The 25,247-nt window shown below is 39.3% G+C and overlaps 1 protein-coding gene across 2 annotated transcripts in view; it reads left to right on the forward strand.

Moving 5' to 3' along the window:
• The window catches only part of anks1b (ankyrin repeat and sterile alpha motif domain containing 1B), a 164,032-nt gene that overhangs the window by 40,090 nt on the left and 98,695 nt on the right, over window positions 1-25,247 (forward strand). For both annotated transcript variants that reach the window (XM_029494747.1, XM_029494748.1), the window contains exons 2-7: window positions 2,228-2,308; window positions 5,272-5,428; window positions 14,931-15,083; window positions 17,251-17,394; window positions 22,557-22,632; window positions 23,810-23,911. In XM_029494747.1, coding sequence (XP_029350607.1) covers window positions 2,228-2,308; window positions 5,272-5,428; window positions 14,931-15,083; window positions 17,251-17,394; window positions 22,557-22,632; window positions 23,810-23,911 — 713 coding nt within the window. The remainder of the gene's footprint in view (window positions 1-2,227; window positions 2,309-5,271; window positions 5,429-14,930; window positions 15,084-17,250; window positions 17,395-22,556; window positions 22,633-23,809; window positions 23,912-25,247) is intronic.

Genomic DNA, 25,247 nt, shown 5'->3' on the forward strand with positions numbered 1-25,247 from the left:
TATCTGGGTTGTGAGGATCCTGTAGCCTTTACCAGCTGATTTTGGGTGAGATCAGGATACACGCTCATCGGCACTTTATCACAGTCTGATTCATTGAGACAAATGAGCAGCTCATACTCCCGCCAACGGGCAATTTAAAGCAACCAATTAACTCAATGTGCATGTGTTTAGACTGTGGCAGGGAGCCAGAGTACCTGGAGGGAAGTACAGGGAAAGCAGCGAACTCCACACAGAGAAACCCCAGGCGTAGGGTTCAAACTCTGAACCTTCTACAAAACCAACACTTAAACGTTACTCCCGTAGTCACATTTTTATCTTGAAGCTGTAACACTCCATTAATGCATATATGGTTGCGCAATGATAATATGTCAAAAGGCGTGCTGAAAATGGTATCAACTGAAATTGGAGGGCATTATCATGGTTGAATGAACAAACATGACTTGAGTTTGAGAATGTCTTTGAAAATGGTTTGTTTATTTTTAAGAACATCGATGAGAAATATGATACTTTGTTTTCTTGCTGGAACTATTGATTCCATTTTTTTGTGTTTATTTGGACATGGACGCATTAACTTAGGTGAAAAACAGAGGAAGGTTGAAATAGCTTGGCTTGTGCTGTCCAAAAAAATACACCCACTAACCCCTTTAAAACTCTTTACTGGCCATCACTTGCTTGGATCTTGTACTGAACTAGTCTAATCCTGAGTCTGCCCCTGAACCCACTCTTTATTCCACACTAAGTTTATTGAATCCCACCTAACTCTCAGAAAAAAGATAATATTTTTATTTTTCACAATGACAAGCAACAGATTGAGCCATTAATGAGATAATTCTGTTTAATTTCGGCAGTTTCTTTTGATTTATGATAAATGACTGCTAACAACATTGAAAAGATAAAGATAAGTTCTTATTTTAAAAGGAGATTTCTGAAATTTCAACCCTGACATGAATATGGCGGAAATTTTCTTTTGATAACTGAATTAATGAATTACAGAAATAAACTTTGTGTTCGTATTTTATGCAGAAAGTACAAAGAAGAGTTCTGTAGAAATAAGGAGTTCCTGTTTAACATCTGCTGAAAAGGCAGAGCTGTTGCATCAGAGGTGTTATCAAGGCGTCCAAACATAAACAGCAGACGTGTTAAATACAATCAGTTAAACTTGTTCCTGGTTTAAGTTAGTCAGAATCTGCCCATTTCCTAAAAGCAAAACACAGTTCATGACAAAAGGAAATACTGAGTAAATTATTCCAATTTAGGCCCTCATATAGTAAAAGTTGAAATTTCCAGCATCAATGTGCAAAACTCAATGATCAAATTTATTCTTAAAATGAAAAATTGCATTTCTTAGTTATAAATGGCACAAACTCTATGTCCTGAACAGAAGCTGAAGAAGGATTCAGCTTATGAAATAAAAAGAATATCCAGTGTAAAGAAATTAAAATGACTTATTGAAGTTTAAGCAATTCCAAAATCAATGAAAAGGAGAGCCTTGGGTGAGGTTGTGATCACATACATATTTCTGGCAATTAAATAGACTCCAGTGCTTAAAATAGAAATAAATGCACATTAAAAAAAGCAGTAGCCTGTGTGAAAACCCTCATAGCTCACATTGGGGGGACTCAATATTCTTCAGTGCAGCGTAGTGTATTTTAGTAAAAGATACTGTGAGACACACATTTTTAGTCTTTGCATCTCATGTGAGAAATGATGGTATTCGGTCGTCTTTAAGAAAAAATGGTAATTCAGTTGCTTGTAGAAGTTATGTGATTCAGCTTTTCAGCCCAGAGCTCAGACTGGAATTCAGTTAATTAGTACTTTTCTCTGACGTGCTCAGAGGAGTTCATGTGAAAAAGAGAGGTCATATAATTATAGCTCTGGAAAAACCCTGAGCTGTATGAGTGTGTTGTAAATGTGTCTGTTACACCCCAAGGCTGTGATGATGTATTTTATTTTGTGTGCTTTTACTTGCATGCTCAGCCTTTGTGAGGATAAGGGTTGACTTTCATCACTTTGTCTTTGTCAGTACAGTATGATGATATGAGACTAACAGTTGTGGTTTAAGTGCAAATGAAAAATCATACTTCTTACGTTTGGTAAAATAAACAAATTTGTGAGTGTATAAAAAGTGTGTAATAAGATACAAAAAATGCAAACAAATCTTCCACGCTACTGTACAACTGGAAAAAGGCCCCAATCTCCATCTGACGAACTATGTGTTTCTTCACAGCATGTGGAAGGGCCTGAACGTCAATTGCACAGACAGCTCAGGATATACACCTTTACACCACGCTTCACTCAATGGACACAGGTACGTCAGTCAGTTCAACTGAATGTGCATGTGTTTGTTTTATCATGGCATCTAATCATTGTTTTCAATCTTAATTGATGTATAAACATTTTGATTAGGAAATCATGTATTCCCTTCACACAACACATTCATCCATTTTCTGTGAATGTACAAAGTATTAGACTTTCCTTCTGCATTCTGGTCAGTTCTCTCTGGCTTTATATTTTTATATCTGACAATTTTGTTACCTACTCAATGATACGTGTTCAACGTTTTGCTGTCAAAAGTATTGTCTTGCTCTTTGTCCCTGCGCAGATTGATCACAGTGGGATTTTAGTGCTTTTTTCCCACTTTAACAGCTGGAAAACAGCACGGCAGCTGGGAAACAGAGAAATTGAGGGTCAGACAGAATGACACTGAGCTAACTCTGTTAAGACCCCATAGTGCAGCTGGAGATCCGGCTTTATGATGAAATGTTAGACCTTTCTGTTGAGGTACACTGGTCTTATTTACCATTTTGTCAAGGACAGATTTGTAAAAATTAAAAGCTATTTCTTTTAAAAGGGTAACAGTAAATGTAGCTAGCCATTCTGCCACCAAGGTAGCAGCAAAGAAAAGGCGAGAGAGAGAGAAAGTAATTATAATTTGTGTCTTTATAACAAAGTCATAAAGAAAATTATAACCTTTTGGAAACATTTTTGAACTAATCTTTTGTTCGGCTAACACACGGCAGAAAGCTGCTATATCATTTGGAGGAATCTAGTTTATTTTTTTCCCCTCCTGTTGCGCAGATAAACACACAACGTCACAAGTTTAAAACAACAAAGACAAAAGGTTATCCTCACAGGATCAAAAATAGGTTTTTGCAGTAAAAACTACCAGTACTAATGGTAATTTCTCTAAGCCGCCGCCGATGGACGCACAAACGAAGAGTACTTCCTCTTCCGGTCTGGAAAACGTTTCTGCGCAGGTGAACGGCTCGCGCTCGAGTGTTACGTATGCGTGAGCGCAGCGTACGCGATGACGTAACGGACGGCGTCAGATTCCAGTCCTTAGCTCTTGTAGCCTGGTGCTGGGGGGGTAAATGGGGTAAATGGGGTTAATTGGGTAGGTATTTGGAATCAGCCAAAGAGCAGCGAGAGCAGCTTCTGTTTTCCCGAGTTATTAGAAACACGCTACAAAAGCGGCAGCTTCTCAGGTTTGTTCAAATTTATGCTAATGCTACATTTCATGTTGCTGCCTTGTTGCTTAATGTTCCTGGTAAAATGCTCAATTCTCTCAGAAGGCACTTTATATATTATTGGGAGTAATTGGGGATATTTGTTTGCGTGAACACTTTGGATTTTGGTTTGCAGAGGCACCATACAGGCTAGGTTTCTTGGCAACTCAAAATGTAAGCAAGAACAATAGACCAATCTGAACATTAATTTGATGTAATCCTTTATAAAACCCGAGTAGGTTCATCAGAGTGAGCAAATGGCAATTATTCCCGTGAAAATCAAATTTTCTTGTATTTAAACTGTTGGCACTGCATTTCTGAATTAATCAAGTTTTAACCACATCTCCTGAGGTGAATGAAATAATATAATCTTGAAGTTACATTTTTCACATAATCACTTTAAAACTGTGTGGTGCTTTTCTTGGGCTATGGCACACTATCATTCTTTGGCAATGGATGCCCCAAAACACTAAAATCGCAACATGGGTGTTTTGGGAATCAGTTAAAAAAACTTGTGTGTCTATATGGGACGACAGTGCAGCTGCTGTTCTTCGCTCAGACCTGCTGAGAAATCCATCACACGTTGTATATTAGCTGCAAACCCGACTGCTATCACAGTTTGACGGAACCGAAGGATTAGTGCTGTATTTTGGGGGCAATTATGTGGATTTCCTCCTTCAGATCAAGTTGAGAGGAGAAAAATGCAACCTCAGAGGGAAAATTAAGCCGGCAACTAAAAGCTGCAGAGGAGTGATTTAACATCTAGGTGGAAATGTGAAAAGAGAACTGGTAATTAAGATAAAGACAGAAAGCACTTGGGAACAGGCAGCTTTGTATTTGGGGATTTGTTATTCAGGATGAGTTTGAATTATTGAGATTATTTTTTTAATCAAGTCACCCTGCCTGACCATAAGATCCTCCCCATGTGATTCTGATGCTGAACTGCAACTTAAACAGAGTGAATTCTGTGAAAATATAATTTATTATTGAAATTAACAAAGCAGTTGATTAAGGATCCTCCATGGTCCTTTCACCTCTGCTCCTGGAAGAGGGTTTGCCCTTCTCTCTCCTCTGTTTCTCCCCCTGACATTTCAAATGCAAATGAAGCAATTCACCTTTTATCTTCAGACAGAGGTAACAACTTCAGCTGAAGGCTTCCTAAAATGAAACAGTATTACTGACATTACAACTGGGTAGCAGCTAAATGGATTTTGAGCACAAACCCTAGCTCTGTGATATGTCTTTGTCTATTTGTGTAATGGGGATTACTGAATTACAGGGATAGAACTCACTCAACTAAAGTACTCTGCCTCTTTCCCCACCTGCCTACCTACTAATAACATGGAAGTATTTGTATTCTGTCCTTAATTATTTCTGCTTGAACTTCTTCTTTCCTTTGCCCCTCAGCCTGAAAGGGATAAGGCTCACTCTCCTACGGGCTAGTGTAAATCCCTCAGTGACCAAAGTCTGCTTTAAATAGGGTCTGTGAGGCGGTGCCAACCAACAGGTCACAAGGTTCCTAAAGGGAAAGCCAGAAGAACAATCATTAATCAGGGAAAATCATTGTTCATCAATTTATACCTTTCATTTCAAGCTAATAGTCAAAATATAAAGGTCCAGGGAACAAAAACATGTTCATTGTGATATTAGAATTCGTTAGTTTTAGTTCCTTCTTAGAAATATGACAAATAAAGATTTTGTACCTAACCCCACTTCTCTCCCTCTCAGTTTGTTGACCTAATGATGTTTGTATCTGCCTTTCCAGGGACGTTGTGCTAAAGCTGCTTCAGTTTGAGGCATCCACAAATGTGGCAGACAGCAAAGGTTGCTTCCCACTACACCTGGCTGCATGGAGAGGAGACGTGGAGATCGTCCGCATCCTCGTTCATCATGGACCCTCGCACTGCCGGGTCAACCAACAGGTAAACACAATGTCGTCTTCATCATCCAACACCTTCTTATGCTGTACATTCTATAAGAATGGTGTTTTGTGTCTTATCAGTCCCGCCTGAGGCAATAATTCATTTTTTTTTTAATGATCTGTCCTAAGAAATATTTTACATCTGCTCAGATGTCCTTGACTTCGTCCATCATATTTTTTTTTTACAAAAATACACACACGAAAGAGGCATAAAGTTTTAGCCCATGATCATAGGGCTTCTGCCTTTTGACACACAAACAGCTATCTGACAGAGGTCTTTGAAAGTACATTTTAATCTGTGGACAAATACCGGAACTGGTGTTCCAATTATACTAAAAACATACAGTTTGTAAATCAAACCTTTGTTTATGTAACTGTGGACTTCTGAACTCCCACTCCCTCAGTTGTGGCTAAAAGAAAGACAGTCACTGTGTGTTTTTATTTATTTATTTATTTTTTTAAACCATTCCATCTTAAGAAAGAACTCTTGCACTGAATCACAGTTAAGTTTCTGTTATTCTTCTCAGGGAATTTCAACCAGTGATGACATGGCAAATTTTTTTTTTTTTTTTTTTTTGTGGCCCCTGTCCAATAGAGCTGATGCTTTAGAGCTCCCACTGATCATTTTCTGATAGGCATGTGAGCGTTTCAGCTCTGGGAGCACGGAGCCTGCCACTGCTGTCATTCCTCATCAGAAAAAATGACCTTCTCCTCCCGCCTCACTCTTTGTCTCTCTGTCTCTGCTAGCAGCATATTGATGATGTCACGGCTCACTGAACCACTTGTTTTTAAGATGGACACAAGGTGTTTAATCAGAAATGTTGGCTGAAATGTTAATCCTTAGGATGTCTTTTTTAATATAGCAGACCCTGATGGTGGTGGAGTAATAGACCCCCCAGGTTATTGGAACGTTATTTACTCTGCCTAATATGCGCATTTTTCTCTGTCAGCATTAGCCAAATCATTTCCCTCTTAAAGTCACTAAAGCCTAATTGTTAATGTGATAAATGGTGTCCAATGCCCCTAAAATGAAGAGGTTTGTCAGCAGCAAGTGAACACAAGTAATTTTCTTTTTTACACTGTCAATAATTTGTAGAGCTGAGTGGGCTGCTGTGCAAGCAGAGTGAACACACACACACACACACACACACACACACACAGAGGAAGCTGCTGATTGAGAAGGTGTTGTATATAGATGCTGGCCTCAGACAAGTCACGTGTGTGTGTCTTGCACAGTCCAAATGGAAAAGGGGAGGGGGAAAAAAAACTTGTTGACTTTTTCAGTTGCAAAATATTCAATCCTGGATCTCTTTTCTGTATTGATTTATAACAATTCTTACATTTACCGTAGCAAACTGAGGAGAAGCAGCTTCTCTCTGCTGTTTCTGTATGGGGAGGTGAGACTTTTAAGGCATAATTTTCCAGTCTGAGAATGTTTTCAATAGACAGTCTAATGCTGTGTTTTAAGTATTTGGTTTGGTATTCAAATAAAAATTCAGTGGAGCAGATGTCTTTCACATTCTCCCAACAAATAAAATGATGCAAGCTGAGCCTTTATCACAATTCGGTCAGTTTTTTTGGTGAGCACTGAATTTCTTAATCGTTTAAAACCTTGTTTAGTATGTGCTTTTTTTTTTTTTTTTTTTTGGTCTGGGTGATCTTATCTCAGGTAGTAGACATAAATCTGAGAGGAAGATTTATTGAATGTTTGTGTGTTTATGATGCTTCAGCATTTTCTTTTCAGCAGTAGAAAGCAGCGTCTGAATACATTTGTCAGTGTGATATACTTAGCTGTACACATGCTCACACTCATCATTGAGACTTACAGCAGCAAGCCATTGGTTGTACATTGCCCCTTTCTCAATGATATTACTCTGCCTAAGCACACCATTACTCGTGTGAGAGGTTGAGTATGTGTGTGTATTTCTGTGATGTGTATGCAGCTTAGCTTTATTGGTCCACTCCAGAGCAGTACAGCCTCCGCCTGTCTGCTATTTTCTTCCATGAGACACAGAGAGAGGAATTAGCCTTTTGTCTTAACTTTGGACATGAGGTGACAAGCAACATGTGACTGTGGAAAGGATGTAGGAGTGAGTAGTCTTCAGTGTGAAAGGGATGAGATCGACAGAAAAAGTCATCGTGGACGTATGTAGGTGGGCCAGTATCACGCTGAGGTCGATAGAGTTTTACTTGAGATGAGTGGATGTTATTAGTCGGTGGTAAACCAGTTCCAGCCCACTGTTTACTGCCTAATTGGTCCCAGTAGTTTGCATTCACAGCTGGTTATGTTTATTGTGGGAGCATGTGAGTGTTTGAGAGAGGTGGAAGCTGTCTGAGAGGAGAGGCTGATCACACAGTGTCTGTGCATGTTGATGTATGTGTTTGTGTGGGAGACCGTGAGAAAGAGATTGATAGTGAAAGATTGCTTGTTTACCAAAGGTCTAAACTCTCCTTCCCGGGCCAAATGTGTGTTTGGATGACTGAGGTGCTGTTTGTTGACAGCTCGCTCTCTCCCAATCAAACTGACTGATAAAGTGATGCTTCACCTTCAATCTGTACCTGAAGATATGAGAAAGGCCGGCTTGGTTCTGCAGGCCAGAGTTTGTAAATTTCAGCCTTTAACAGGAAATGATACAAATAGACTCCCCATCTCTCAGAAAAAAGGGGAAGGTTTCCCCTTGCTCTATTTTTGCTGACAGCTGAGATCACCACTTTGCTTTCAAGTCTAATGGAGTCCCTTGGTGATTGTTACCTGTACTGAGCTGAAAGGAACTGAAAATAATTAGACAGATTTGTTTGGCTGGGCTTTGATTCAAGTTGTAGGAAAGCTTAATTATTTCTCTTCCTTAAAACATTAAATCAAGGTCCTATCTGGATTTCAGAAAAATAAAATGATTAAGATTCCCGAGGGCAGCTGCAGCAACACGTGCAACACTGTTGCAGGCATTATTTATACCACAGTCCAAGGCAATAGTTAATGGCAGGTCCCAGAGCAGCAAGTAGTGAGGTTACTTTTCATGACTCCCTTCTCCTCTTAGCCTTCAGGTGGGCAAATTGAGGGAGCTCAGCAGGAGTGATCGTTTTGAGAAACTCTGAAAGCACTTTGGTTGTACTGTATCACGGAGAGCATAGTTGGATTGAAAATATTATTTTAGATGCCTGACTTGGTCTTTGTGAAGGACAGTGACATCATGCAGGTCCCACTGACATGTAGCAGATGTGGTGTGTTTGTGTGGGAACCAGCACACAACCTCTGGGCTCCTTCTGTTTGGGGCCTCTGGACTAGTCAATTTAAGGGTTATGTTGTGTGTTCCGCACTTGTGTGGGTGGCTGACTAGGTCATGTATGTCCCCCTGTGCTGCACATACATCCCAGGAATGTTTTCTTTTCCACCATCAGAGGGACGGAGGGTTACACCATTCCTTTTTCTCACTCCCGGTGCGTTGTCCTTCCCCTTTTAAAGTCCCCCTTTGTTCTCCTAAAGGAGGTGGAAAGAGGCAGCACAAAACCTGCACTACATTGGGACTGTAATAGCTCTGCTTTATTTGTGTTATATTGTTTTTTCTGCACGTATGCGGTCACATAGGTGTGTTGAACACTTCTGTCTGGCTGTCATAAAGGTACGATGATGGAACCCTGTAAACTTTGTGAGCAACATCAAAGATGTCCCCAAATGTCTAGCTGTATTACTGCAAGTATGTATCCATCTCCAATGTACGTCCATGCATGTACTGTATGTTGCTAGGCAAATGACTTGAAAATGAAACCACATGTTTCCTGATGGTCAGCATGTGAACATGGGCTCTCTGTGAACATATGCTACCATGAGAATCTACTCTGAGAAGATCCTTGCTCAAACTACGGCCATCCCCGCTGCTGCCAGAACACACAGCCACACTGAGCCATAGGACGTTTCCTTATGAGTAATCATATCGTATGTTTTCTACAGCATGGTGCTCCGTCAGCACTGGGCTTCCATTTAAAGTTCAGTAAGAGCACTGATTCATCTTTGTTTGAATCAACAAACTATAGCGCTGAGTGATTATTGCTGTCTCAGAGCAGATTGTATGTGAGTTTTTTAATAAGGTGTGATATGGAGACACAGGAAAACATTTCTGGGATTGTCTTTTGTGCTACAGCAATAGAAAATTGAAAAGGGGTACTCAGCTCACAGGAGGCGATAATAGTAGATCTAATATCTCTTTTTTAAAGAAATACATGATTCATTTCACATCATTAATCAAATGTGAAGAATTGCTGTAGCTTCCCCCAAAATTTTTATTTCTTTACTTCCTCATTTCTTCAAACTGTTGTCTTGTTTCCATTCACTTTTCATATTGTTTTTATTCACTTTCCACAACCACAGTCTTCTTGACTGCTCTTTATTTTCTTTATCTCTTTCTTGAAGCTTTCCGCTTTCCATCCCCCTCTACTCCTTTCTCTTTCTCCACCTGGGCCTTTTAAAACTGAAAAGCACTGACCGTTTAGTCATCAGTCTCTCAGATGGGGATATTGCAGAAATGTAACCAATAATAAAAGGAAAATAGATCTTTTTTTTTTTTTTTTTTTTTTACTTTTTAAATTTTTTTTTTTTTTTTTTTTATTGTCGATAGTCAACTAAAATAGTCATTTAGATTATTTTAGCAGAATGACTGCAAGTGGACAAAACAATCATCTTCTGTTCAAAGGGAACCAGCACCACTTTAATTCACTAAATAACATGTAATATCTTATCACATGACAGCCTATTTACTGAAGACACGTGTTATTGATCTCTCATCTGACTCATGCCAAGAAAATAGATTTCTAAAAACGATTCTTTTGATACATGTATCATCAATGTATGAGCAAGAACAAGAGTGAAAAAACAAAAGAGAGAAATATTTCACCTTGTGTTTTTTCTCCTTCTCAGTTTCTATTTATTTATCCAGCTCTCCCTGGGCTGCAGGCTGAGCTGCTGGGATTATGAAATGCTGTAATGTAGCTGGCGCTCATCCTGCATATCAGTCCATCAGCATTAACACGGTGTATGTTCAAATAAATACCCCTCTGCTCCACTCACTTGGGTTTCATTTCAATCACGGCCTGTCTGATAAGGCTTGCTTATTTGCAAAGGTGTAGCTGTTTGTTTGGTTCCATGCAGATAAACTGAGACAGCACTGATTGCATTTATCATGGGAAACGTGTGTGCGCGTAAATGCCTGTTGTGCTAAACTCTTGAATAGATACTGTGTGTGTCCTTGACTTAAGATAATGGCGATGTTGCACTGATAACAAATATTTAATAAAGAGCCATACTGAGCTCCTTAACAATAATAAATCCATGCAGCTGTATTGATGAAAATGGCAAGGGCAAGCAAATATTTAATACCTGGGCTTTATTTTTGAAACCATTAGCTGTACATCAGTCATATGCTGCTGAAAGAAAAGCTCTGACATCCATTTGTATGGGCATGTCAATAATGTGCTGCCATGCTTGTTGATGCGGCATTAGTAGATGGCTGTTGCTCAGAGCCCAATCAGCAACAATACACAGAGTGTTAGAGGATATTGGAAAGCTGTCAGAGCGAGCATAATGGAAATACATAGCCCACACGAGAACATGGAGGGTGGATTTTCTCGCCTTTTTCTGCTCTCTTTCTCCCCATCTTCGGCTCTACCTCCCTCTCCTGTCAGTCAGTGTCTCTGTTCACCTCTTTGTCACTCTCTGTCAGGGAATTGCGTTTTCCCATCTTAAGAAATGTCTGAGGCTCAGCGGATTGGACCGACAGCTTTATTCATCATTTAAGGCTACAGAACCTGAATGGGTCAACGGCAGCGACAACAATAATGCAAATCTTTGTCCTAGCAGTTATCATAATCGTCTTGATTAATGTCTGTGTGTTCAAGAGAGACATGTTTGGTTTGCTACTTTTGCATGTTTGTTTTGTGTTGAATCTGAAAATGTAGCTATTATCTGTTTAATTTGTTTTGCTTAATCTGCTATGAACAAAAACGATCAAATGCTGCAGATGGAGTTGGACACTTTCATGGACTGAATCTCATCAGTTTTATCTTGACTTTTAACAGTTGTGATGTGAGCCAGTATCTTTTCTGGAGCTTTTAATTGGATTATTTGTTCTTGTTCTTACATACATAGGCACAAGAAACTAACAAACAGGTTTGTACATACTGTGGTATCCAGCGTGGATGGTACCAAGGGGCCACCAAACAAATCTCAGGAACTGTGAGATTATGGGCATAACAGGAAAATACAGGATCATTTCACATTGTTAGGATACTATGAATTATTCAAATACATTAAATTGGTTTCACACTAAACCTTCAGGAGTGCATACCAGAATTAAATGCAGCGTGCAACTCTAACAAGCAGAAAAGCACATTTTCAGCCTAGCACCTCCATCCTCTGTTATTTTCAGCCCTGATTCACGCATTTTTTATGTACTGCTTGATGGAATCGGAGAGTTACATAACTCCAGGAATTTGAAGTGGCACAAAATTCAATTAATTAAAAAATTTTCTCAAGAGTAAAATTGCACTTCCATAAACCTGTCAGTGTAATTGGTTTCAAAGCTCAATTTAGTTCAATATAGGCAGCACAAACTTAACTAAATCGGGATAGTGTGCATGGCTGTGATCCAGGATGCATTATCAGCCTGTGCATGATTTGAAATCCCAGAGGGGGTAAATGGATATTGCTTGGTTTTCAGAAGTGACAAGCCAAAAAGGTATTGTGTCTTGGTTAAATTTGACAATAAATCCCTATTTTTGGATGCCTGTAAGAGTTCTGTTAGAGTACTTAAGTCTAGGGAAAAACATTTTCATTACTATCTAACAAACCGACTACATTTATCATTAATCCACAGTGAAAACTCTTCAATGACTACGTTGAAATGCTCATTTGGAATTGACTCGTTGGTGTCTGTTAAAATAATATAAATATATATATTTTTAAAGGTTTAACTACAGTGTTAAATTAGCAGTCTTGTGTATAATGTATTGGTAACCATGGCAACCACAATTCCTCAGGCATTGTATTATATGATAAGATTTTTACATCACTCTTTTCCACTCAGTAAGTGTAAATGGTAGGCTACATGTGTGAATATACACTCTGCAGGTTCTGCAGAAATAACCGGCTCCGTCATGGTGTTCTTCACACTCACCATGTTTTCATATTTTGCGGAGACTTTTTTTTTTTTGTGTAATTAATGTCAAGAGAAATACGTGAAATGAAAAGAAAAATTGACAAGACTGAAATGAACTTCAGATTGACTCTTAAACATATCTTCTGTGAGGCACTGCTGCATTTAACCTCGATGGTAGTAAATAAATGACCCGTTCTCCCAAAGGTGCCATGCAATTCTACACTGAGGACTGTCAGGAGCAAATGATGACTGATTGCTCTGTATTTCTAGTGGCTTCAAACCCGGCAGAAGTATTTTACTCTGATGATTACAGTCTATATATATTTTAGATTAGAGAAGATTAAATTTAAATGATCCCATGAGAAACTGAATCGCTACTGTGGAAAATAGTAATAGTATCCTCACAGAAACAGAGCAAATTGAGTTTATTAAACATAATTATGATTGTAAACATGGATGAATGGGAATTCTAGTTGGACCTTCAATCAGACCTGCTCTGGAAGGTTCCACTCCACTGTGGAAGGAGGGGTGTGTGGTCCTGGGGGAAAACACATGCATCTGATTGGTTGAGAAGGGAAGGGAGTTGTTGCAGCTAGCGTGTGTCTGAGTGGATGTGTGTCTTCATATAGGAGCTCCGTCTGTTATTCGCACCTAAAGTATCTCTTCATCTCCCTCGCTTGCAGCTTAGACGGGAAAATGAAAGGACAGGCGCGAGATGGGGAGGGTTGTGGCTCTCGGGAGATGGAAAAGCAGGAGATGAGATTTGAGCAATGGAGTGTGGTCATGGTGTGTTAGCATTTCAGCATGGAAGAGCATTCAAGACAGACATTCTATGTCCATACCCTTTATTCTTATTTTGGGGAAGTAAAGCTGTTTCTGGTTTTGGGAATTTGTGTGACAGATCTCTATTCATTGGATAATAATAATAGGATAAATGTGAAATTTTTTTTGTATTTCCTTTCTTTTATTGTATCATCATCTTCCTCAATGTTTTGTAAGTTAATGTTAAATTGCATCTCCAAGTTATAAATCTACATTTTACTCTTGGACAGCAGCAACAACTCACATGGACATAACAAAAATGCATTCCCACTTATCCCTCCATCAACTCTTCTTGCCTTCATATGTGTCCTTCTGTCCAGTTTTCCTGCCATTACTTGGCAGTTTTGGCTGAGAGCTGCAGGGTGTTAGGAACCATAAAAAGTCAGAGGAAATAACCGCAGTTCCTCTTAAATTGAAAGATTCTTAGGTCCGAAATAAACTTTAAAACTCACAGGTTTCTCTCACAGACAGGTCAAGCTTACTTTAGAACATGTGTTGTGTTGTTAAGCTTATGCTGCTCAATTGTAATAAAAAAAATACTCAAATCTGGATCAGATTGTTATGATTCAGTGCACTTTCAGTTACACTTGTGAACTGTATCTGTTGGCCACATGGCAAATCTGATTGCATATGCAGATCAGGATAAGCCACACGCCAGTCCCACTTCTCAGAAGCCTCTGACCTTTTCAAACGCCTGCTCAAGATGCACGAAGAGGCAAAGTCTAAATGGGAAATATTTACAAGCATATATGTTGAATCATTCAACAGATTGGATAGTAATATTTCACAAGCTATTTTTGTGAAGTAGTAAAAGTAGTAGTATGAATAAATATTTAAAATGTAGTAAGCACTGTCACTTAAATACCAGTGAGGTGTTCCAAAATTAACATGTCATTGTAAGTTGTCCTGAACATGGTATTTGTTCTGAGGAATTAAAACTGTTCAGCTCAGCGTTTTGGACCAAAAAGGACCAGAGAGTTTGAGAAAAATTATTCTGCCTTCAGCCAGGTTTTCAGTTCCTCAAACAGGAACCTGTGGATTTCACCTGACAGCTTTCACCAACCTCACCTGCTTCTGTAATTTCTATACATGCAAGAATAAACTTACCGAGATGTGTTTCCGTATGTGTGGATAGCACACTATCATTTTATGTTCTGGTAAATATATAATAAGTAAAGCTAACTGCTTTTCCCTCCCACGCTTCTCCTTCTCTTTCCATGTGGCCCATTTTTAAATCACCACATTCCTATGTCTCTTATTATTATCCTCCTTCTTCCACCACCTACTTTTCAACCCTTCTCCTCCTGCCCCTTTATTCCCGGCGTCTGTCTTTTGTTCCTTATGTTTGACTTCCTCTGCTGCCTCCATGCTTCTCTCCAACCTTCTTCTGTTGTGATTTTTTTTTTTCTTTTTCTTTCCCTCTCTCCCTGCTCTCTTCACTTTGTGTCTCCTTGCCCACTCTACGTCATTCCCATAATTCATACATCCACTCCCATCACCATTCTCTTCCTTTAACCCTTTTTCTTTCCACAGAATCATGAGAGGGAGACAGCACTTCACTGTGCAGCTCAGTATGGACACTCTGAGGTGGTTTCAGTCCTGCTTCAGGAGCTGACTGACCCTACAATGAGGAACAGCCGGCAGGAGACGCCTCTGGACTTGGCAGCACTATATGGGAGGTTGCAGGTCAGTGACATTGATATATCATAGAGGCTGCTGAGGGCTGTTTTATGCTTCTAAAATGAGCTGGTAATGTTAGTAGAGTTAATATTGTTAAAATACAGGAACCTTTTTTTTTGGTCTAGACTATAGTTATATAATTCTTACATTTAAGGGTTTAAATTTGTCTTTCGCCTGAGCTAAGACTACAGCTGTTTTCAGTTCAGTGTTCCAGTTGAGCACTGCTTACTGATGAGTTTTTTTTTTTTTTGACTGATGGCTGAAGATGTTTTGTTAAATTTAAATTGGACTATTTTCAGTGTTTCATCTAAAAAAACCTAAGCCATCACAGGCTATTGCAGTGCTGAACAACCCGCCACTTTTCTTGATGTTGGGCAATATAAATATGTCACATTTATGCTAAATCCTACCAAATAATCTCAAGTAAAACACAATGCCCAAAAACCAACCAACCAACAAATCCTTCAGAAATATTTAAAACATGGACACCAACAGCAGCCCTTGGCTGATAACCCTGCTGTACTTAGCTGAAAGATGTATCCTCATCTGGGTCATGAGCATGTAACAGGTTGATGGGAAGGGAGCTAAAGAAATATTTGACCCTGTTAAACTTGACCTTTTGCTGTGTTCAGAGGGGAAAGGCTGAAATCTCCATACAGAGCATAGAGAGGACATACCTGAATAATTCAGGCCTTTGAAATGAATGAGAATGCCACAGTCAGTGCAAGGCACTACACAGCTATAAAAATGTAACGATATCTCTAACGATATTCATGAAAATGTCAAAGTTAGGACTAAAAACACTTGTTAGCAGCGGTTTTTACTCAAGTTTTCTGTTCCAGCAGTGAAAGTGAGATTAGAGGTGGGGGGATGAGTGAACTTATGCATGCGTTTTATATCCCGGTAAAGCTCCTTGCTGGCAAGTGAACTGAAGCAGCTGGTGACTCCATCTGCATTTGCCAGGACAACACGGGGTGTTAGTGACATGGACCATGGCGCATGGCAATCAGTCGTTCCAATGTGGTGCTGTTGATTTTTTTTTTTTTTTTTTTTGGTAAAGAATCGTTTAAATATGAATAAGAAAACTTAAACAAATACTTATTGTGCAAAACAGACATTAATTCTTATGTTAAATGTGGCAAAAGTGACACTCAGTGTTGCATGCTTGGACTGAGAGGTATGTGATAGAAATGCCTGCTGATATTCAAGTGCAATCACACATTTCCCTGCGAAGGTAGTGAGTAATTGCTGTCAAGCCATACAGGTTGGTCTGAGTGTAAATGAATAATTTATAAAGGCAGCCGTTATTTTTTTCACTCTCTTTCTCTCTGCATAATAATGAAGGGAAATCCCTATGGTGGAGACTGCTGCTGCATGGAGACAGTGCAAAAGTTTAGTACACACATGCAGCACACGCGCACAGACACATTAAAGGAAGTAGCTTTCAGGAAAACTGCCTCTTGCTGAGTTATTAAAAGCGCCATCCATGATCAAACACAAAGAGTTGCTCTGCTACAACAAAGCAGAAGCGACCTCCTATCACACTCAAGTTGATTGACAGGTCTTTCAATACAAAGAAAGTAATTTAGCAGACTTGCATTGTATTTTTATTTATGATGGAGTGTGAAAAAGAAAACTAAAAGCTCAATTCCCCTGCCACAAACTTAATAAAAAGCAAGATGCAGTATTCTATCCAGTTTTTTACACTGTGAAGTTTTGGTTTGTGAATTTAGAAAGGCAATAGAAATGTGCAACCACTGTCCAAAAAAATGAGAAGAATCACATGGCTGCCTTAAACAGATATGGTTGCTAAACTGTGATCTCTTAGGGAAGAGTTTTAACCAAGAACACCTTATCTATCTCCGTGGATATGATGAAAACTATTATTTCTCCTTGACTGTGATATAAACATTAAAGTACTAGCACATAATTTCTACAGCCTATCTTCCATAATTGAAATGTGATTACATAACAGTGCTTAAAAATGTAAAATAATTTTTCTCTTTGAGTCTCTTGCTTTCCTTTCTCTTTTCCATAAAATGTCAAACTTGATGGTGAGAGAGATTTATTTATTTATTTTTTTTTTTTTTTTTTTTTTTTTTGACCAAAGGGCCCAGTTTCTGCCTAACTTCGCTGTTTAATCATTGACATGTGGCTTTATTTTTGTGTGCAGGTGGTCCGCATGCTGGTGAGTGCTCACCCCAACCTCATGGCCAGCCACACTCGCCGCCACACTCCGCTTCACCTGGCTGCACGTAATGGACACCACAGCACCGTCCAGACCCTGCTCGAGGCGAGCATGGATGTCAACTGTGTGGTAAGGAACATCATTACCAGTACTCGTGCCGGTGTCCTCTATCAACATCCAAGGACTTTATAGATTTTTTTGTATATTATTATTATGTTTTTATATATTTTTAAAGAGGACTGGTAATTTATAATGAATAATATGAATATTAATAAAAGGAATTTCTTTATTTCAGGGTGAAATTGGATAAAAAATAATAGTAATATCTTTGTGTAATGTAATGATTTTTTTCATGCGTTTTGTTTTTGTAGATTGTCACATGTAATTATGTGTTTATAGTTGGAAGATGTGTTTTTTGTCCATTTAAGGACAGTAAACCGGCAGTAGAGCAGCATTTTCAAATGTTCCTCACTGAATCCTTTTACTCCAGTTAAAATGGAAATTATCAGTGCCGTGTTGTGGGGAATTGTTTCTTTTAAGATCCACATTACACACAATTCCACATACATAAACATGTTAAAGAAACATCTGTATGGCTGGTAAGTGCCAGTTCTGAAAGAGAATTATTGAGTTGTAAAGTGGGAGTTGACTTGACATTTTCTTTGGATTATTTGATGTAGCTGTGAGAAGAGGTGACTAGAAAGATATTTCTTTGTTCTTTTAGTCTGAGTAAATCTTTCAACATCTCTGTGACTCCGGATCTTCTTTGTCTTCTAATCTCTGCTGTATGTGAATATTTTTCAGGGCTACCGTCTTGCATTTTAAATAAAAAATGGTGTATCTTTGTGTTTTGTGTGTATAATCCACCACAGGCATAAATGCTTGGCAGATTCTCTTTTGAAATTGAGTGTATCAGAGAGCATGTATATATGGTTTATGCCTCCCATGGTGTGGCAGTAGAGAGAGATGAATAATTGATTTGGAGAAAAAAACTGAGAGTGCAAGAGGAAGAAGAGGAGGAGAGGAAGAACAGGACAGGGTGTTCCTGACAGGTCCTCAGAGTTTCCCCTTTTTGCATCTTCATCACCAGTGAAGTGAACAGAAATGCAGAGTCATTTGTAGTATATAATGCTTCATCACTGCTCAGCCTCTCTGATGCTGTTTGGACTGCTCTTCTCTTTTCATTTGTTTACATTTTGTCTTATTGTGTATTCTGGGTTGTCTGAACAATTCACACGGGTTTGTCCCGAAACTTATTGGGACATTTGTTTTTGTGAAGCCTTGTCAGAATACAACAACGCTCTTCTGCTTTACTCAACACTTCTTTCTTCAACACGCAAACATCAAAGGTTTTTTTTTTTTTTTTTTTGGATTACTTAACTTTTGTAGAAGAAACACACAATTTGCTTGGTTAATCATTCTTTTAAGACTACTCTGAGATCAGAATAATTGATAACTCTTGTGTTTTCTGCAAAAGATCCAACTTGTCTTCATCACTCTGCACTGATTGACTGTTTTAGTTGGCCAGATCTGCAACAAGAGGTATTTGCTCATCATTTGTTCCTCTGTTTCATTTTCATTTTGAGGACAGCTTCATCATATTCATCATCGTATCATATTGGGTCTGATTCACTGAAGCTGTCAAAGTAAATAAACCTCCACTGTGTCTTCTATTGCATTTACAACTAAGCTTTTTCAGACACAGGTACTGCCTTTAGTTAGATGAATCCATCATGTGCAGTCTACTTAAATGCAAATGGTTGTTTGTTGGAAGTTTGTATGTCACGCTTTGACTCTTTTTTTGGGGAGACTGAACAGTAGAAAATGGCCTGGACAGGATTCAGACTAGTGTTGCTATGGCAAGTTGACACAGTTAGATTCTATAATTAAGTCTTTGGTGTTCGGAGATCATGAAGGATTGAAGGAAAAAAAGGGGGTTCAAGGGTTCAGCGATCAGTCAGTCTGGAAGTTGCAGGAAGCTGCTGACTCTGAAGACAGTTGAGATGCTGAGAAGCCACAGAGGCGCAGAGCAATCAATACCAGGATTTGCTCAACAAACATGAGAATAAACAAATCCTGCAAAGCCTTTATAGGGGAAACTCCCCCCCCTTGCACTGAAAGGCTAATGCTGACACTTTTATTATTGTATTGTCTTAAACTTGACTCTGGCAATGATTTCTGATGACTTCATAGGTGATACATCTGAAGATATAAGTGTAATTCATACACAGCACACAGAGCAAGTAAAGCAGTACAGTACTGCCAGTACAGGCAGAGGAGGGACTGATTTTGATTGAAGGTTTTGATTTTTGCGCGAGAAGTCAAGTCTGTTGGGGAGAATACTTAATCACACTTTTCCCCTTCCTGCTGGAATGCAGTTTCTTCAAATCTCTCACAGACATATTGGAACTTGAGCTTAATAGATATTTACATGTCTGCAGATTTTATCTCAGCGAAGACAGAAACAACTTGACCTTAGTTAGTTGATCTGGTGCTCTCACAGAGAGGAGATGCATGACTCAGTGGTATTGTGCCCATCCTCTCCACCTTCTGTCCCCGTTTCTGTGTGTTCATGTGTGTATGTGACCTGATCTGGAGAGGACGGTGCTTCTCTGCAGGGATTAGGGCTCCAGCTCCATGTGTGTAGTGAAGATGAACACGATATGTCTTTGATTTGCCTCATCTTCTGCACTGTGCATGCTGCTGCTTATGTCAGTGTCTCTCCTTTCTCTCTCTCTCTCGCTCTCATTGTGCTCTCTCTATTCACTGATAATGAGAATTGCATGCCTCAAATTGTCTGCAATTTCCCCTTCATTCTTATTTCCCTCTCTCTCTTCTTGGCTGAAAATAACACATAGAAACTACGCCGTCTGCTTCTTTTTCGTTGCAGGTGTGAGATTCTGGTAACTACACCCCTAACCTGAGAAAGCAGCTTCATACCAAAGGGGGAAAAAAATCAGGCCCGTTCTTTAACTGACCAGCACACGCTGTTCAGTCTTCCCGGGATAAACGTTGTATGTCTGTCCCCTATTTATCTCATGTCTTTTGCATTCACTTCCTTTTCTGTAGCATTTTCAGTAAAGACAGAAGTTCACTGCTTAAGCTCAAAGAGTGGACGGTGTGGACGACTCACAGATGGCCACCTTGTAAATTGTCACAAGTTGAAACCTGTGTGAGTGTGTGAGTGAGAGAGCGAACGAACGGCAGTACAGGTCAGTAATTGGAGTCAAGCCATATAGGTCTATCTGAGTTTGAATGAATAATTTATAGAAACGCTGCGGTCACTCGCTCTCTTTCCCCTCTGTGTCTTCCTATCTCTCTCTCTCTCTCCTTTTCTGACTGATGGGAAATCCCTATGGAGGACTGTGGTGGTGGCTGGGCAGGTGGCCAGCACAATTCAAAAATACAAACACACACTTGCACACATGCACAAACAAACCAACCACACAGCTGCTTTGAAGTGGACTTGAGAAATTACATTCATCCCATCACACCAACATCAGCAGGCTGGTGGTACATTTCTGAAACAGAAAGTTGTCTGCCATTGAATGGCCGGAAACCCTTAGAGAGTGAGAATCTCCTTCCTTGCTTTCTTGTGACATCACTGCAATCGCCATGGCAAGTAGGACGGGAAGTGGTATAGAGAGGAAGGTTAGGAGGGCAAGTAGTGTGTGTACTGTGTGTGTGTACTGTGAGGGGAAAAAGGGGGTGGCTCATTTCCTCTAGTCCCACCTTCTCTCACTTGTACGAATGTGGGTAAAAGACTAGCTCTACAGGATATATTTCCACAGTTTGATGGTCTCTGATGCTGCAAAGCTGACCACCCACCTCTTTTTTTTCACCTCAGGATTTACACCTTAAACTAACTGGACTGTTGAACTTTGACCTTTCAAGGGTGTTGCTTCTCCTGGCATATTGCCTGGTTTCTCCATTAGCCCTTTCCCTGCGGTGATGATACTCTTTTTTGTAGAGGAAGCAGGACAGCTAAAGTAAGTTGAGCTTTCAATGCGCCGGGTGTTCATCAGGTGCAGTGTTGCGTTGAGTTAAATTTCCCGGCCGTGAATGTAACAGCAGACTTGGCTGTGGTCCAAATAATTTGTCTTCATTAAGCCTGGGAGTTTAGTTCAGTCCAGGTTGTCAGGAAGCCAACTGTGAACGATGCACATTATACATTTTCCTGTACGTGTTTATTTATTTTCATCAGGACTGCATTGATGCAGGACTCTTTGCTGTCCCTGATGGCTTTTTTTTTTTTAGCTCCCATAAATGTGCACAGGCCACAATTTTAATGCTATAATAAGTATAAACTCTGAGTATAATTAAGACATAGAAATATACTATACTTCACAGCCATATCTACATGCATATCGTGTTATGTAATTTTGAGATGAACTCTCCTGTCAAGATCTTTGACAAAGAAAGCGCACAGAATCTGATTAGAAGACATCTAATCTAATTTGGAAGACGTATTATAATGATGCCCAGAGTGAGCGCAGTTTAATGCACACCCCTGCAATTCATTCATAAAGCTATAAGCTTCTGTTTTTGAGTGAACTGTTGAGTCAACTTTTTGGCCATTTTTGCAGCTTGTGGTTTCCAATACTTTGGCCAACCAGTTTATAAAAATAAGGGTCTTTCATAATTGTAGGATTTATTGCAGGCCTGTTGGATTATACCACAGGAGCTTTAGCTGAATGTATATTCTGCTTTTTTTTTTTTTTTTCCAAACACAAACTATCAGGCATCAGGATAATTTATAAGCTGCTGTAGTCACATAAAAATTCCTAACCTGGTGGATTTAAATACTCATGTTTTTGGTCTCATTCCTCCCATGCAGGCACAATAAACTGCTGCTTTGTACTGAGTGTTGCTCTGTGAAAAGCAGCCTTGTCAGAGTAATTGCATCTCTCATCACCGCTGATCCACGCTGAGACACTTAGCTGTGCACCTCCCATAGTAGTTTCCATGTGTTGCGTCATGTCTGTAATATCAGCATTAGTAGCACTGCAGGCTGATGGCAGCCTGATATGTGTTGAGGGGAAATTTGGAAGTTTCCACAAAGGCTCCCCCTGCTTGTGTGACGTCTGAAGCGCTGTTTGCAGACAATGCAATGTGACTTTAAAAAAAAAAAAGCTCTTTTTTTTTAAGTAGAAAGTGACTGAGAGAGTGACTTATCAGATCAAAGTATTCTTTCTCCCCTCTCTTTCTCCATATTAGTCTTTGAAATCTATTTTTATTCATGTTTGCTAAAATGACCATTAACGCTCTCTCTGTCTCCTTCCCTCCCTTAGACAGAGAATGGCAGTGCCCTCCATGAGGCAGCTCTCTATGGGAAGATGGATGTAGTTCGCCTTTTGCTTGACTCAGGTGGGTCTATAAATGTATCCTAGCAAAACCAAAATGCTGATCCTGTTTTCATTGATGTGTGTAAGTGTGTGTGTGCCTTCTTTTCCCCTTGCATTTTAACCCTGTGGCTCAATGCTGCACTTTTTTTGTTGTGGTCCAGGATATTGCTCTCAGGTGAATAAAGGCATCAGTCTGCTGCATTCTCTTGTGCCGTTAGAAAATACTGAACTTTCAGTTCAAATTTTTTTCAGGCAGTTTCCCCCATCAGTCCATTCACCTGGGTATGTTTTATGATTCCATTCCATAAAAGCTTGTAGGTACAGATCAGGAGCTTCAATTAATTTTGGCTTCAGCACCATATGATCAATGCTCATTGTGCATGATGATAAAAAAAAAACGGTAAAAATTTGATGCAATTACAAGACAGAGTCTGGACACTGCCATCCTTTTAATACCTCCAGCTCAAACCCATTTTCCTTTAGCGCTTCCTGTTTCCTGCAGGACTTCCTTTGGGTGGCCTTGATTTCAATAACTTCCTGACTCAACACATGGCTCTGCTGCCCTAAACTTTACCTCAAAACTGTGTGCGGGGTTGGTGGTTATTGTTGGGATGCAGAGGATGAGAACCCAGATTTTAATTTTCAATCAAAGAAACAAACTGGACAACAACTGAAGATGTTGACATAAGCATTCAGTGCAGCAAAATATCTTCATGTCGTGTTTTGGATTGTGTGGTGAGGACGGACACTCTTTTGTCTTTGTTTTATTTTTTAGTTGATTGTTGAATGTTAACCTAAAATCTTTATGGGGCTTTCACCGTAGTTTTTATGGAACTGATTCATTTTACACAGAAGATCAGTAGCTGATTTCTATTTTATAGCACTTTTTTTTCACATTTTCATCCCTGTTGATTTAAGAGTTGTCCAAATCTTAATCAGAGTTTGATGTGAAGATGAATCCATATCCTGCTCATGTCTTTATAGCAAATACAGTATGAAACAGGAACCAATGTGGGTACTTGAGTGTGTCTGTGGTGTTTTTGAATTTGGCTTTGACCACATTTCAATAGACTTTTCTTGTTCAGCAAGATTGTTGTGGTGTCACCTTTACGCTGCTGTTTATCTGCATTAATGCTCATACTGTATTTTGTGTGTGTGTGTGTGTGCGTGCGTGCGTGCATAATGTGCATATGCTGTAGGGATCGACACCAATCTGAGAGATAGTCAGGGTAGAACAGCTCTGGAGATCCTGAGGGAACACCCTGCTCCGAAATCTCAGCAGATCACTGCTCTTATCCAAGGTAAGACATAAAAACACAAACAGACACAAACATGTCTAAAGATTTATAGGAATTTCACTTACAAATTGGGCCATTGCAGAGGTACAAAGAAAATTGCATTGGGTCAATGTTGGTCAACCTTATTTACAGATTTGCTTGTGTAGTTCAGGTTAGAAACTTCAGGGCATAATTGAAGCAAAACTTGCCGATTATGTTGGCAATCGAAAAATCTGCAGTCAGAATGAGTCCTCATTTTTAGATGTCTTTTCCGAGCAAATGTAAAATCTGACATTACGATTAGTTGGGAGCGGATGTGATCCTATAGAGAAATCTTCTTTTCCAGGAAGTTTATTTTCCAATAAGAGACAATAGAATATCTTGGCTTGACAGTGGGAGTTGTTTCAAATCCTGCTGCCATTGTCTTGAATTATTTATCAACTGTCTCCTGGAATGTGTTAGGAAATTAGTGGCTGCTGAGCATTTTGTTAAAGCAATTAATTTGATAGACAAACGGATTGCCATGAGATTACAAAGAATAATTTAATTGCTTCTTTAAATACACTCACTGTTCACAGTATATTCTGTTAGACTCTCACTTTTATTCCTTTCATTTTATTTCACCTCCTTTAATCTTTCAACCAAATTAAAATCACATCGTCAAAACAATCTTTGTTAGCAAAATGCCATTGTATTTAAGAAAGGGAAACAAGGTACATTTTCAAAAGTTTCAATCGATTGTTTGGCCTATTTATGTAAAAAAATAATAAATAAAAACTAGCATGGCTCTGAGAAAGGTCATTGATTTCCAACCCAACAAATCATCACATTTCAGAAGCTTGAATGTGGTAAGTGGTTTGGAAAAATAACTGCAGCAATTAATCAGAACAGCTGTCAGTACAGTGACAGTGTCTGACCCCAGAAACCCATAATCAGTATATGTCAGTAAATTAAAAGTATGATTTTCACCTGGCAATAAAAGGCCGGTGTTGGCCCTCATGTTTACTACAGTGTGTTTTGTGCATGACCAGTGATAGTTAGTGTGAGTTTGTTGTTCAGTCATCAGGGATGCAAAGATTCTCCGCTGTACCTTTTTTTTTAAAAACAGTTGTCCTGATGTGATTATGAGGCTCAGTATGAAATCTGTAATCTGTGGTTTGGAGGCCTTCATTTCTGTCCTTGTGTAATCTGTGGGTGTATGTAAGGCACATATTTACAGATGATTTAAAGACCACTAGATAAAGGCAGACAGAAATGATAGAGGAATGAGACGAATATGTCAGAACTATAAAAACAGTCAGTCTTAATGAGGGGGTAAAGATATGGAGGGAAACATGGCGTGAAACTCAGGAATGTTACC

The sequence above is a fragment of the Echeneis naucrates genome, chromosome 23 (assembly GCF_900963305.1).
Source record: "Echeneis naucrates chromosome 23, fEcheNa1.1, whole genome shotgun sequence".
NCBI lineage: Eukaryota > Metazoa > Chordata > Actinopteri > Carangiformes > Echeneidae > Echeneis > Echeneis naucrates.